The sequence below is a fragment of the Pristiophorus japonicus genome, chromosome 12 (genome assembly GCF_044704955.1).
Source record: "Pristiophorus japonicus isolate sPriJap1 chromosome 12, sPriJap1.hap1, whole genome shotgun sequence".
NCBI lineage: Eukaryota > Metazoa > Chordata > Chondrichthyes > Pristiophoridae > Pristiophorus > Pristiophorus japonicus.
In genome coordinates this window covers 129405018-129421495 of record NC_091988.1, presented here as the reverse complement: position 1 = coordinate 129421495, position 16478 = coordinate 129405018, and the positions used below count along the sequence as shown (strand labels likewise).

General features: G+C 50.1%; 1 protein-coding gene across 1 annotated transcript in view; it reads right to left on the bottom strand.

Moving 5' to 3' along the window:
* Positions 1 to 4927: 4927 nt before the first annotated feature.
* Positions 4928 to 16478, bottom strand: part of apcdd1l (adenomatosis polyposis coli down-regulated 1-like) — a 221164-nt gene continuing 209613 nt past the window's right edge. The window contains exons 3-4 of the mRNA XM_070894862.1: positions 15014 to 15539; positions 4928 to 5695 (exon numbers count right to left, since the gene is read on the bottom strand). Of these exons, the coding sequence (XP_070750963.1) occupies positions 4928 to 5695; positions 15014 to 15539 (1294 nt within the window). The remainder of the gene's footprint in view (positions 5696 to 15013; positions 15540 to 16478) is intronic.

Sequence of the window (16478 nt, the reverse complement as noted above, 5' to 3'; positions counted from 1 at the left end):
ACCCCAGTCCTTATAATACCCCAGTTCTTATAATACCCAGACCCTATAATACTCCCAGTCCCTATAATACCCCAGACCCTATAATACCAAGTCCCTATAATATGCCCAGTCCCTAGAATACCCCAAATCCTTATAATACCCAGTCCCTATAATACCCCCAGTCCCTATAATACCCAGTCCTCATAATACCCCCCCGTTCATATAATTCGCCCAGTCCCTTTCATACCCAGTCGCTATTATACCCAGTCACTTTAATACCCAGTCCCTATAATACCCAGTCCCTATAATACCCTCATTCCCATAATACCCCAGTTCTTATAATACCCAAACCCTATAATACCCCAGTCCCTATAATACCCAGTGCCTATAATATCCTCAGTCCCAATAATATCCAGTCCCTATAATACCCGAGTCCCTATAATACCCAGTCCCTATAATAACCCCAGTCCCTACAATATGGCAGTCCTTATAATACCCAGATCCTATAATACCCCCAGTCCCTATAATACCCCAGTCCCTATAATACCCGGTCCCTATAATACGCCCAGTCCCTATAATACCCCAAATCCTTATAATACCCAGTCCCTATAAGAAACAGTTCCTATAATACCCCCAGTCCCCATAATACCCCCAGTCCCTATAATACCCAGTCCTCATAATACCCCCCAGTCCCCATAATACATCCCAGTCCCTATAAATCCCCCAGTCCGTATAATACGCAGTCCCTATGATACCCCTAGTCCCTATAATACACAGTCCCTATAATTCCCCCAGTTCCTGTAATATCCAGTCCCTATAATACCCAGTCCCTATAATACCCAGTCCCTATAATATCCCCAGTCCCTATAACACCCAGTCCCTATAATATCCCAGTCCCTATATTACCCAGTCCCTATAATACCCCAGTCCCAATAATACCCCAGACTCTATAATACCCCCAGTCACTGTAATACCCAGTCCCTATAATACCCCCCAGTCCCTATAATACCAGTCCCTATAATACCCCCAGGCCCTATAATACCCCCAGTCGCTATAATGCCCCCAGTCCCTATTATACCCACTCCCTATAATGCCCCCAGACCCTATAATACCCAGTCCCTATAATACCCCCAGTCCCTATAATACCAGTCCTTATAATATCCCCAGTCCCTATAATACCAGTCCTTATAATATCCCCAGTCCTGATAATACGAGTCCCTATAATACCCCCAGGCACTATAATACCCCCAGTCCCTATAATGCCCCCAGTCCCTATTATATCCAGTCCCTATAATGCCCCCAGTCCCTATAATACACAGGTCCTATAATACCCCAGTCCCTATTATTCCCCAGTCTCTATAATACCCCAGTCCCTATAATGCCCCCAGTCCCTCTAATATGCAGTCCCTATAATACCCCCAGTCCCTATAATACCCAGTCCCTATAATACCCCCAGTCTCTATAATACCCAGTCCCTATAATAACCCCAGTCCCTATAATACCCCCATTCCCTTTCATACCTAGTCCCTATAATAACCAGTCCCTATAATACCCAGTCCCTATAATACCCCCAGTCCCTATAATACCCAGTCCCTATAATATCCCCACTCCCTATAATACCCCCAGTCCCTATAATACCCAGTCCCTATAATACCCAGTCCATATAATACCCCAGTCCCTATAATACCCCCAGTCCCTATAATACCCAGTTCCTATAATACCCCCAGTCCCTATAATACCCAGTCCCTATCATACCCAGTCCCTATAATACCCAGTCCCTATAATACCCAGTCCCTATAATACCCCCAGTCCCTATAATACCCAGTCCCTATAATACCCCCAGTCCCTATCATACCCAGTCCCTATAATACCCACAGTCCCTATAATACCCAATCCCTATAATACCCAGTCCCTATAATTCCCAGTTCCTATAATACCCAGTCCCTCTAATACCCAGTCCTTATAATACCCCCAGCCCCCATACTCCCCAGTCGCTATATTACCCAGTCCCTATAATATCCAGTCCCTATAATACTCCCAGTCCCCATAATACCCAATCCCTATAATATCAGTCCCTATAATACCCAGTCCCTATAATACCCAGTCCTATAATAGCCCCAGTTCCTATAATACCCAGTCCCTATAATAGCCCCAGTCCCTATAATACATGGTCCCTATGATACCCAATCCCTATACTAGCCCCAGTCCCTATAATACCCAGTCCCTATAATACCTCTGACTCACTGTGAATAACCGCAATGGTGGATCAGCTAATTTTCTAAAAGTCGGCTCTTGTCACAGAACCAGGGCACCTCACGCAAGTGAAATTCACCTTGTCTCAGCCAGGCAAATCGCTTGATTCAATCCCCATTGCCATGTCCACACTCTGCTCATTATTCCTGGAAAGCTGGATTAATTCCACCATGGCACCTTAGGCCTGATTGGCAGCCCGTGTGGGTGCCAGTTGCCCTCGCAGAATCCACTGATACTTCCCCTCCCGGTGTAGGCCTCAGCGCAGATACAGTCAATGACAGCATTAAACTCTGAGTCAAAAGAATGTTTAATGAAAACTGCTGTTAGGCATACAGATAGTTACAATTGATACACTGGCCATGGATAGCCCTGGTACAGCAGGGTCACAATAACAGATAGATACATTCGACTGATTGATAACAGGTTTTTACTGCCAACTAATCGATATCAGACAGGAACAGTCAGATGATCACACTTAGATATTAACTTCTAGCCAATTACTCAAAATTAACACCAAGTGCATTGAGTGTCCCAGTGACTAAAGACACCATATGGTCAGTTACAGTGACTGTAACCCTCCTTTTCCTTCTCGCCTGCACCATCCTCATCCAGCGCTTCTCCTCCACTGTCTCGCTCAGTGGGATTACCTCCACTTAATTCTACTCTTACCCATCTGATCGTAACCAGGGCATCTCTTGCAATGGCTTCTCTTCCCGCCCCTGCTCCAATACCTCTAGAGTTCCCCCAAGATTTTATCTTTGATCCACTTCTCTTGCTCATCCACATGCTGCCCCTCGGCGACATCATCTGAATACTTGTGGTCAGTTTCCACATGTACACTGACGATACCCAGCTCTACCTTGCATCCATCTGATAGACCCCTTCACTGCCTTAATGTTGCACAGACTGCTTGTCCAATATCTAATCTTGGATGAGCCACAATTTCCTCTCGTTTAACGTTGCAAAAATCAAAAGCCATTGTCTTCGAAGCCCACCACGGACTCCGTACCCTTCACATTGATTTCACCCTCCTCCCGGTGATTGCCTGATGGTCTATCCAAATTGTCCTCAACAACAGCATTGTATTTGACCCTGAGCTGAGCTTGTGACCCCATACCCATCACCACGACTGCCTACCTCAGTCACATTGCCTATCACCAACCCTATGTCGGCTCAGCTGCTGTGGTGAGTCACTGTGTGTGGGTGCAGGGTGTTGGCACGTTATGAGGAGAATTTCAAACCCCCAAAAATGGGTGGGTTTGGTTAGGGTGAAATGTAAAATTGTTAAAAAATCTGAACCCCGACCCGAACCCGCCACTTACTTCCTGGTTTAACGGTGCGGCGGAAAACCAGCCTACTCCCAGGAGGCAGGTTGGTTATTTCAATATTATAATGATGTTGCTTGTCTCATATTTAACCATCATTTTAAATTGAACTCTGGCTGGCTGGGATTTCCAGGCATCGGGAAACCTGGCGGCTAAAGGGAGATGAGGACAGCTGGATCCAGGAGGTAAATGCCTTTCCACATACCTGCTGGATTCAGATTATCTGCTTCACTCACTGACCACATTCGGACCCCCCCCCCCTCCCCCGACCCTTCCTATCTCCCCCAGGCCCATCCGATCTCCCCCCCAACCCTTCTGATCTCTCCCAAGGCATTTACGATCTCAACCTATCCGACCATTCCCATCTCCCCCCAACCAATGTTCCCTATAAATGTTTTGGGGGCATGTGACCCCTTTAAGGGGCTGTGCAGCCCATTCACAATATCGCTGTATTTCCTATTTAAAAGCCCGTGATCCGGCTGCGTGGGAGTTGCTGACCCACCCACAGGGCTCCAATCCCTCCCTCCTCTCCACTCCCCAAATGCGGTCTGCTACCTCTCAATCCGTCTGGCTGCGGCCGGGAACAGAGAGAAAAAATTATGCGTTCAATTCGGCAGGACCTGAACCAAACCCATTCTTCTGGCTGTCCCAGCTTCTAAACAGACCACCCGCTGCCTCTGGGTTAATATCCAGCCTAATGCTAGGCGTTGGTGAGTGCTGTTGTCATTTGTTGTATGGTGTTACTATGTTGGTGCGTGGTGCAACTATGTTGGTGTGTGGTGTTATTATGTTGGTACACACTGTTATTATGTTGGTGTGTGGTGTTAGCATGCTGGTGTGTGATGTTAGCATGTTGGTGTGCAGGGTTACCATGTTGGTGTGTGGTGGTATTTCACTATGGCTCAGTGTGTTGCAGCATAAATCCATGGTGCTATGAAGGGAGAAAGCTTTTGATTGTAATCCTGACTTCATTGAGTTTCTCATTTTATCCCCATTTTTACCAACTGGAGGCCAGCTGCTCGGGATCGACAGCTCCGGCTGACCTCCAGGTCATCCTCACTCATTGATGGCTGGCACAGCGCAGCTTCGTGGACTTGGCATCAAGGCCATTGGTCTGGACCCTCCGCACATTTATAAATGGGTGAGCTACAATGGCACGATCCATGAGTATCTGCAACAATTTAATATTTTTCAAACTCAGTTTTGACAAAATTTGAACTGAAAATCCGGAATCTCGCAACGCGTGTAAGGTTGGCCTTTCTGTTTTCTTCGCTGTGGGAATAGGAGTCAAGAAATGTTCTGAAGAGAGGCTGGTGAAAAGCGGCCATTTTGAAATGAGGCCTTGCATTGCGACAGGAGCCTGCTTTTGTTTAGTTCAGGAAGAGCCCTGCGCGAGCCGACAGTAACCCCAATCCCACCAGCCTGTGGCTTCCCCAGGCCGCCGTGCCATAGTTTCCGGTCTGCCCTCGGCGATGCTGCCTCCACCGCATGGCGGTACCTTCGGCCTCCCCAGAGCACTGGAGGAGCGGGGCCTGGTAGGAGGTGGCCCGTTTGCAGAGTGCGCTGGGACTTGTTCCATCGGTGGGCCGCTCCCCGAGGAACAGCAGCCGGCGACCGGCCCGGTCCGACTCGAGCCGTACCAGCTCGTACTCAGTGTGCGGCAGCCGGAGGCCCAGTGCCCGGCAGCCATTGGTGGGCGTTACGTCCTGGTCCAGCCCTGCCGACCACGAGCCGGCTTCCCCACAAGACCCCGCGGCCGAGGCGTTCAGCAGCGAGGTGGCGGCCACGTCCAGGGGCGTGACCCGGGCCCGGGTGGTGGTGAAGGTGAAGTTGGTGCCCCCCTCGGTCCGGGCGGAGGGGCTGCCCTCACTGTACTCGCCCCAAGCCTGGACCAGGAACGTGGGCTGTCGGCAGGCTGGGTCGGAGTAGTGAGTGTAGCGGCCCTCCCAGGTGCGGCTGATGTCGGAGAAGGCGAAGTACCTGGTGAGGAAGAGGACGGCCGGGCGTCCCTCGCAACCCCGGCTCACCCAACGCCCACCCAGGTGCGGCGAGACCTCTGGCTGGGTGGGCAGGGTGGGCGGGCACCGCTCGTCCGCCCGGGAGATGATCCCGCAGGCCGCACATGGGTGCACATGATGCTGTGAAGCAGAAAGGGGAGAACCTCCATCAGTAAAGGTGGGACTAACAGTGGGAGCTGAATCACCCAGAGCACCTGAGAATGGTCATGGTCCCCCCCTCATTACTGTGAGTTGGTTTCATGCTCATTGAGATGAAAGCTGTTATTGAGGGGAACACCATTCAGTAAACGTAACAACGCAGGTTAATAAGGCCATGTAAACAAAGCAATGGGGTTCATTTCTAGAACGCTAGAATTGTAAAGCAGCAAGTTATGCACCACCCTGAAGAGGGAGGGCCCAGGGGCAGCACGGGCCAGCCCACACTGCGATATGTGTACACACTAGGTCCGTGCAGCAGAGCTGATCTCCAGTCGTCCTGGTTAATCCTTGCCACTGGACCGAGACCTAGCTCTGTCAAGCCCGTATGGTGACTGGTGTGCAACAGCCACCACACGTTAAAAAAATCCCCGCACAGGCATCTTCCACCCTTCAGGATGTAGTTCGGGACCTGGAATATTAGGTCCTTCATTGAAACACCTGTGAACTCATCCCTTTTTGGCGTGGAAGCAAGTCATTCTCGCTTCGAGGGACTGCCTATGATGATGACTCTGCATAGTTGTGGTTCCTATATTACAAAAATAATTTAGAGGCACTGGAGAAGATGGAAAAAAGGATGATACGAGAACTGAGAGGTTATACCTAAGATGATTTTGGGTGGGGTGGAGGGTATGTGTTGTGATACTCAAGGTATTGCAATTGTGGGGGACAGGCTCGCTGGACCAGATGGTCCTTACCTGTCCGTCATTGTTCGTATGTTCTTGGGAAAGGTTGAACAGGCTGGGACTCTGTTCTCTAGCAAAGAGAAAGCTGAGGGCTGACCGGGCAGAGGTCTTTAAAATTATGAAGGGGGTTTGATAGGGTAGACGTAGAGAAGATGTTTCCATTTGTGGAAGAATCCAAAACTAGGGGGCCATAAATATAAGATAGTCAGTAATAAATCCAATAGGGATTTCAGGAGAAACTTCTTTACTCAGAGAGTGGTGAGAATGTGGAACTTGCTACCACAGGGAGTAACTGAGGTGACTACGTAGGAGTATTTAAGGGGAAGGTAGATAAATACATGAGGGAGAGAGGTATAGAAGGATGTGTTGATGGGGTGAGATGAAGTAAGGTGGGAGGAAGCTTCTGGGAGCATAAACACCACCACAGACCCGTTGGGCCATATGGCCTGGTTCTATATTGTAAACACTATGTCATTCTATATAAGGCTCTGGAGTGGGACATGAACCCACAACCCTCTGACTTAGAGGCAAGAGTGTTACCACTGAGCTACGGCTGACAGCTGGTAAATTGAAATTGTGGATTGTTTGTGTCAACATCAAACACTCTCAGATCAGGTATGGTGTGGGCTAGATACAGAATAAAGCTCTCTCTACCTCAGGGGGTCTCAACCAGGGGTCCACAAGAAGATTTCAAGGGTTCATCAGTTGGTTTGTCCCATCAATATACAGGGATACTGCTGATAATGGCATAAACATCAGAGGGCTGAAATTGCCCCTTCCCTTAAGGCCTCAACGCCAGAAAGCAGCGGCCACACTGTGGAGACAATGGCTGACTTTTCATGTAATGGCCGCCATTATCAAAATTGCGCTCCCATGTTATCCAGGCGGTGACCCGCTCCCCCCCCTACAGCTCCACTGCTGCCGATCTGTGCTAAGTGCATCATCACCGTGAGCATTGCCGATCTACCCCCGCCGACGGCGAAATTTCGCCGTGAAAATCTTCGGCCCGCCTGGCGGTGCCAAAACAAGCTTTTCCCCAGTGGTCCAGTGAGGCTGTGGCCTTCTGCAACGTCGGGTGGCTTCCCTTAAAGGGGAGGGCGCACTACCGCTGCCGCCATTTTTTTTTTGACGGCCGACTGCCAGGTCGGCCCCTACAATTATGCCCCTGGGTTCGGCTGGGATGCTAATAGGCAGCCTGGGAACCCCGCTTGGGTGTCAGGCCGCTGGCTGGGCCGAAACTCTCCCTGGTGGCCCAGTGGGCCGAAGGTTTAAAATCGCGAAGGGGAGATCCGCGGTGATACGGCGCCGTGATGACGTCATCGCAGCCGTCACTCCTCACCGCCCCCAACCTCCGCCCCTCAGGTGTTTCACCACCCCGTATCCACCCCTATTAAGAGCGACTTCCGGATCCGAGCAAAAAAAAACAAAGAGCGGAATTTTCCTCAACCACCACGGCGATAAAAACTGTAGCAAGGTGGGAGCGCCCCATTTCAGGCGGGGGGAGATTTTGGGCCCAGTAGTCTCCCCTGTATATTGAGACGAGTGGAATATTCTCAGCTAGACAAAGACTATGCATGCTCAGTCAATTCAGGTTCTTATAGCTGCACACCATTTGAGCACTTGGACAAGTCCCTTTGCATGTCACTGATTTTTATAGCGGTATTTATCTCGGTAAGTTTTTTTTGATCCAGCTTTATTCGCTTCCACATTCCACTCGCCTCTTTTAACTATTAAATAAAAGAGTGTAAGTTCTAAGTTCTGTCTGGGACAGTGATGCCTGAGTTGGGGGCGGGGAACTCGGCGAGATAGTCGGGCAATGCACGGGTCGAGGGAGTGTGCGCCTTCCCAACAACCCTTCTCTTTCTTGTCCCGCGGAATCACCCGGAGTCGGTCGGAAGCTGAGTTGGAAAAGCGGTCGTTCCTTTTCCTGATGGAACTGGTGTTTGAGACGGAGAAGGGTTACCGTCAATGGAGAGAGTGCGACACACCGAGCGGCCTTGGGGTGGGGAAGGAACAAACGAGACTTTCCAATCTCTGGGCCTGTAGCAGGGCCGCAGTAATCGTGGTCGGTGTGTGACCCTGCCCTTCAACGCCTTCAGTCTGGCTTAATTAAAGGTTCACCAGGTTATTTCCGGGGATGAGGGGGTTGACTTATGAGGAAAGGTTGAGTAGGTTGGGTCTCTATTCATTGGAATTCAGAAGAATGAGAGGTGATCTTATCGAAACATATTAGATTATGAGGGGGCTTGACAAGGTGGATGTTTCCACTGATGGGGGAGACTAGAACTAGAGGGCATAATCTTAGAATAAGGGGCCGCCCATTTAAAACCGAGATGACGTGAAATGTCTTCTCTCAGAGGGTTGTAAATCTATGGAATTCACTGCCTCAGAGAGCTGTGGAAGCTGGGACATTGAATAAATTTAAGACAGAAATAGACAGTTTCTTAAATGATAAGGGAATAAAGGGTTATGGGGAGCAGACAGGGAAGTGGAGCTGAGTCTATGATCGGATCAGCCATGATCGTATTGAATGGTGGAGCAGGCTCAAGGGGCTGTATGGCTGACTCTTGCTCCTATTTCTTAAGTTCTTATGTAAATAGCTGACGGCGTTATCGCCATCTTAACATAGAAACATAGAAACATAGAAAATAGGCTGCCTTTGACACTCCCTTCCTAATCTCCGACATTCCCTCAGCTTCGACATCAGCTCGGAGCTTTATATTCATGGCCATGTGCTTCTCTGCCGAACGGATAGGCCGAGCCGGGGCCCCCTGGTCCTGGGAGATGCCGCGGATATTTGTGAAAGGGTTGGGATGGGGGAAAGGATTTATGGCGATGAGGTCGGGTGGGCAAAGTCGATCAGGGCTCTATTTATTTCTCCATTTCTCTCAAGTGCATTACTGGTGCTGTTAATTCAGGATCTTTCATCAGACTTGAAATGTTAACTCTGTTTCTCTCTCCACAGATGCTGCCTGAGTGTTTCCAGCAATTTCTGCTTTTATTTCAAATTTCCAGCATCCGGTATTTTGCTTAAGTAAATTTATGACTTAATTAATAAATCTTTACATAAGGCTTAATAGATCTATTAATAACTAATAACTCATTTTTATGCCCCAAAACTACTTGTGTTGTGTTGCAGCAGGTCTGTCGAATTTTCATAACATGGGAGGGGATGGGGGGGACTCGGCAGTAAAAGATTGAGCATACCTTTTCTACACTGTCCCATCAGACACTCCCAGGGCAGGTACAGGGGGTTAGATACAGAGTAAAGCTCCCTCTACACTGTCCCATCAAACACTCCCAGGGCAGGTACAGCACGGGGTTAGATACAGAGTAAAGCTCCCTCTACACTGTCCCATCAAACACTCCCAGGGCAGGTACAGCACAGGTTAGATACAGAGTAAAGCTCCCTCTACACTGTCCCATCAGACACTCCCAGGGCAGGTACAGCATGCGTTAGATACAGAGTAAAGCTCCCTCTACACTGTCCCATCAAACACTCCCAGGGCAGGTACAGCACAGGTTAGATACAGAGTAAAGCTCCCTCTACACTGTCCCATCAGACACTCCCAGGGCAGGTACAGGGGGTTAGATACAGAGTAAAGCTCCCTCTACACTGTCCCATCAGACACTCCCAGGGCAGGTACAGCACGGGGTTAGATACAGAGTAAATCTCCCTCTACACTGTCCCATCAGACACTCCCAGGGCAGGTACAGCATGCGTTGGATACAGAGTAAAGCTCCCTCTACACTGTCCCATCAAACACTCCCAGGGCAGGTACAGCACGGGGTTAGATACAGAGTAGAGCTCCCTCTACACTGTCCCATCAAACACTCCCAGGGCAGGTACAGCACGGGGTTAGATACAGAGTAAAGCTCCCTCTACACTGTCCCATCAAACACTCCCAGGGCAGGTACAGCACAGGTTAGATACAGAGTAAAGCTCCCTCTACACTGTCCCATCAGACACTCCCAGGGCAGGTACAGCATGCGTTAGATACAGAGTAAAGCTCCCTCTACACTGTCCCATCAAACACTCCCAGGGCAGGTACAGCACAGGTTAGATACAGAGTAAAGCTCCCTCTACACTGTCCCATCAGACACTCCCAGGGCAGGTACAGGGGGTTAGATACAGAGTAAAGCTCCCTCTACACTGTCCCATCAGACACTCCCAGGGCAGGTACAGCACGGGGTTAGATACAGAGTAAAGCTCCCTCTACACTGTCCCATCAGACACTCCCAGGGCAGGTACAGCATGCGTTGGATACAGAGTAAAGCTCCCTCTACACTGTCCCATCAAACACTCCCAGGGCAGGTACAGCACGGGGTTAGATACAGAGTAAAGCTCCCTCTACACTGTCCCATCAAACACTCCCAGGGCAGGTACAGCACAGGTTAGATACAGAGTAAAGCTCCCTCTACACTGTCCCATCAGACACTCCCAGGGCAGGTACAGCATGCGTTAGATACAGAGTAAAGCTCCCTCTACACTGTCCCATCAAACACTCCCAGGGCAGGTACAGCACAGGTTAGATACAGAGTAAAGCTCCCTCTACACTGTCCCATCAGACACTCCCAGGGCAGGTACAGGGGGTTAGATACAGAGTAAAGCTCCCTCTACACTGTCCCATCAGACACTCCCAGGGCAGGTACAGCACGGGGTTAGATACAGAGTAAAGCTCCCTCTACACTGTCCCATCAGACACTCCCAGGGCAGGTACAGCATGCGTTGGATACAGAGTAAAGCTCCCTCTACACTGTCACATCAAACACTCCCAGGGCAGGTACAGCACGGGGTTAGATACAGAGTAAAGCTCCCTCTACACTGTCCCATCAAACACTCCCAGGGCAGGTACAGCACGGGGTTAGATACAGAGTAAAGCTCCCTCTACACTGTCCCATCAAACACTCCCAGGGCAGGTACAGCACGGGTTAGATACAGAGTAAAGCTCCCTCTACACTGTCCCATCAAACACTCCCAGGGCAGGTACAGCACGGGTTAGATACAGAGTAAAGCTCCCTCTACACTGTCCCATCAAACACTCCCAGGGCAGGTACAGCACGGGTTAGATACAGAGTAAAGCTCCCTCTACACTGTCCCATCAGACACTCCCAGGGCAGGTACAGCACAGGTTAGATACAGAGTAAAGCTCCCTCTACACTGTCCCATCAAACACTCCCAGGGCAGGTGCAGCACGGGGTTAGATACAGAGTAAAGCTCCCTCTACACTGTCCCATCAGACACTCCCAGGGCAGGTACAGCACAGGTTAGATACAGAGTAAAGCTCCCTCTACACTGTCTCTATCTCTTTTATCATCCAGGGAGTTCTGGGTTTGGTTGCCCTCCATTTCCCCCTCGTGGGAATGTACCTCGACTGTACCCGACTCATCTCCTCTTTAAAAACAAGCCCATTGTTCGATTACAGTTTTGCCTGCCAACCTTTGATTCTAATTTACCCGGGCCAGATCCGTTCTCAACCCACTGAAACTTGCCTTCCTCCAATTAAGTATTTTGACTCTAGATTGCTCCCTGTCCTTTTCCATAACTATTCTAAACCTAATGATACTATGATCACTGTTCCCTACATGTTCCCCTCCTGACACTTGCTTCCCTTGACCCACCTCATTCCCCAGAACCAGATCCAGCAATGCCTCCTCCCTTGTTCTACTGCTCAAGAAAGTTCTCCTTAACCCTTCCACTTCAGAAATTCTTCCCCCTCTCTGCCCTTTACACTATTACTATCCCATTCTATATTAGGATAGTTGAAGTCCCCCATTATCACTACTCTATAGTTCTTGCACCGCTCTGTAATTTCCCTGCAAATTTGCTCCACTGTGTCCTGCCTACTGGCTGTTGGGCTATAGAATAAACCTAGTAGTGTAATGGCACCTCTAGTGTTTCTCAACACTAAACAAATAGATTCTGCCCATGACCCCTCCAGGACATCCTCTCTCTCCAGCACTGTAACATTCTCCTTAATCAATACTGCCACACCACCTCTTCTTTCGTGCCCTATTTTTCTGAATTACCTTATATTCAGGAATATTTAATACTCAAATCTGCCCTTTTTTGAGCCAGGTCTCCATTATCGCTCTGACATCATATTCCCATGTGGCTATTTGTGCCTGGAGCTCACCAACCTTATTTACTGCGCTTCACACACATGCACTTTAACTCATCTTAGACCTTGTATTCTCTCTTAGTCTGACCCCACCTAATACTGCACTATTTCTTACTCTATTGCTGTCGGCCTCTCCCAATCCTTTGTGCATCTTGTTTCTCCTTTCTAATGCTACATTCTGGTGTCCATCCCCAGCCAAATTAGTTTAAACCCTCCCCAGCTGCACTAGCAAAACCTCCCCTCCCACCCCGTGAGGATATTGGTCCCGGCTCTGTTGAGGTGCAACCCGTCCGGTTTGTACAGGTCCCACCTCCCCCAGAAGCGGTCCCAATGCCTCAGGAAACTAAAGCCCTTCTGCCTGCACCATCTCTTCAGCCACGTAATCATCTGCTCTATCCTCCTATTTCTGTACTCACTAGCTTGTGGCACCAGGAGTAATCCGGAGATTACTACCTTCAAGGTTCTGCCTTTTAATCTTCCTAGCTCCCTAAAATCTGCAGGACCTCATCCCTCTTTCTACCTATGCCATTGATACCAATATGGGCCACGATCTCTGGCTCTTCACCCTCTCCCCTCAGAATGTTCTGCAGCCGCTCAGTGACATCCTTGACCCTGGCACCAGGGAGGTAACATACCATCCTAGAGTCACGTCTGCGGCCGCAGAAACACCTGTCTGCCTCCCTATCTATTGAAGCTCCTATCACTATTGCTTTCCCGATCTTCCTCCTCCCCCATTGTCCAGCTCAGCCACCCGTGGTGCCCTGGACTTGGCTCTGGCTGTATAACCTATAGGAACCATCACTCTCACTCGTATTCAATACTAATTACCGGTTAGAGAGTGAGATACATTCAGGGGATTCCTGCACTACCTGCCTGGTCCTCCTTGTCTGTCTGATGGTCACCCATTGCCTCTCTGCCTGCACACTCTTACACTGTGGGGTGACCACCTCCTGAAACGTGTTACCCGCGTAGCTCTCAGCCTCCTGATGCACCGCAGTGATGCCCAGCTGCCGCTCATGCTCCGAAACCCGGAGCTTGAGCTCCTCCAGCCTGCACCTGTGGTTGTCCAGGACATGGGAAGCATCCCAGAGTCCCCACATGGCACAAGAAATGCATTCTGCAGCACTCAGAGAATGGTTAGAATGTGGAACTCGCTACCACAGGGAACAGTTAAGGCGAATAGTATAGATGCATTTAACAACTGCAACAACAACTTGTATTTATATAGCACCTTTAACGTAGTGAAATGTCCCAAGGCGCTTCACAGGAGTATCATGAGATAAAAATTTGACACTGAGCCGCATAAGTAGAAATTAACACAGGTGACCAAAAGCTTGATCAAAGAGGTAGGTTTTAAGGAGCATCTTGAAGGAGAAAAGAGAGGTAGAGAGGCGGAGAGGTTTAGGCAGGGAGTTCCAGAGCTTGGAGCCGAGGCAACAGAAGGCACAGCCACTGATGGTTGATCGATTATAATCAGGGATGCTCAAGAGGGCAGAATTAGAGGAGCGCAGAGATTTCGGAGGGTTGTGGGGCTGGAGGAGATTAGAGATAGAGAGGGGCGAGGCCATGGAGGGATTTGTAAACAAGGATGAGAATTTTGAAATCAAGGCATTGCTTAACTGGGAGCCAATGGAGGTCAGTGAGCACAGGGGTGATGGATGAGCGGGACTTGGTGCGAGTTAGGACACGGGCAGTTCTAGTTTACGTAGGGTAGAATGTGGGAGGTTAGCCAGGAGAGCGTTGGAATAGTCAAGTTGAGAGGTAACAAAAGCATTGATGAGGGCTTCAGCAGTGGATGAGCTGAGGCAAGGGCGGAGATGGACGATGTTACGCTAGATAATCGCATGAAGGACAAAGGAGGGCGCTGGCTGCAAAACTAGGTCGCTGATTGCAGTACGGGCAGGCACAGCAGGAGGGACGAAGGAGCCGCTAGAGTTTGTAGAGGGAAGTAACCAGGGCCCAGGAGAGGCAAGGGCCCAGGGGCAGCACGGGCCAGCCCATACTGCGATATATGTGCACGCTCGGTCCGTGCAGCAGAGCTGGTCTCCAGTTGTCCTAGATAACCCTTGCCACTGGTCTAAGACCTAGCTCTGTCAAACCCGTGTGGTGGCTGGTGTGCAACGGTCACCCCACATTAAAAAAATCCACACACAGGCATCTTCCATCCTTCAGGATGTAGTTCGGGATCTGGAATATTAGGTCGTTCATTGAAACACCTGTGAACACATCCCTTTTTGGCATGGAAGCAAGTCATCCTCGCTTCGAGGGACTGCATATGATGATGATGGACAAAGGAATATGGTGATAGGATGAGATGAATTTTTGTGGAGCATAAACACCGGCACAGGCCAGTTGGGCTGATTGGCCTGTTTCTGTGCTGTGAAATCCCATGTAAGTCCATGTTGTTGAAATGTAACGGGCGGGCATGCACTTACCAAAGCTGCCTGCAGAGGGCGCTGGTAGCCAATAGGCCGATGACGCATCCTCTGAGCCCAGTCGGTGTGAATGTCTCCCAGGAAGAGCTTCTCGATCACCGGTTGCCGCCGGTGGACCAGCCTCTCCACCCGCACCAGGCCCAGCTCGTGCATCGTGAACCCGAGGCCGGAGGTGCAGTCACACCCGGTCCTGGCGTCCAGGAGCAGGTGGGTGGCACCTGGCGACCAGGTCCCCCTTAAGTGGCCGGACCCACCGCATGAGCGCTTGGCCCTGTCCAAGATGGCCGCCGTGGCCTGCCCACCGTGGGAGGCCAAGGCCACTCGGTGCAGGCGGTAGTCGGCCTCGGTGGCCCCGCGGGTGATCCAGGAGGCTTGCCGCAGGCGGAGCTTGCCGGTGATCACCAGGGTGTAGGCGGGACGCGCGCACTGATGGTCAGCGTAGTAGAACTGGTAGGCTCTAAAGGTCCCATTCGGGTAGAACGTGTAGGATCTGGCGATGAATTCGGGTCCAGGACGCACCTCACACCTGGGAGAGGGAGAACAAATAGAATCAAACAGGGCATAGTCTCAGAATAAGGGGCTGCCCATTTAGAATGGAGATGAGGAGGAATTTCTTCTCTCAGAGGGTTGTAAATCTGTGGAATTCTCTGCCCCAGAGAGCTGTGGAGGTTGGATCATTGAATATATTTAAGGCGGAGATAGACAGATTTTTGAGCGATCAGGGAGTCAAGGGTTATGGGGAGCAGGCAGGGAAGTGGGGTTGAGGCCAAGATCAGATCAGTCATGATCTTATTAAATGGCGGAGCAGGCTCGAGGGGCCAAATGGCCAACTCCTGCTCCTATTTCTTATGTTCTGATGTTAATCTCACACCCGTGTCCTAACTCGCACCAAGTCCCGTTCATCCATCATCCCCTGTGCTCGCTGACGTACATTGGCTCCCGGTCTGGCAACACCTCGATTTTAAAGTTGTCATCTTTGTTTTCCAATCCCTCCAAGGCCTCGCCCCTCCCTTTCTCTACAGTCCTATAACCATCCGAAATATCAGCACTCCTCCAATTCTGGCCTCTTGCACAGCCCCGATTATCATCGCTCCACCATTAGCGGCCCTGCTGTCAGCTGTTCAAGCCTGAAGCTCTCCAATTACATCCCGAAGCCTACCTACCTCTCTCTCTTCTAAATCACTCCTTAAATACCTACCTGTTTCCTATCCGAATATCTCCTATGTGGCTCAGTGACAAATTTTACAAAGTTATGCTCCTATGAAGCATCTTGGGACCTTTTACTATGTTAACGGTGCTGTATAAATGCAAGTTCTTATTGTTATACTTGACATAGGTGTAATTTTCCCCTCTGTTTCCATAAGGCCATAAAGCACGGCTAGAGACCAAGGGGCGAAATTGGGCTCCTTTGCGCCCACCATTAGTGCCTCCGTGCGACCGGATGTGGTGAGATCGGCGACTCCCG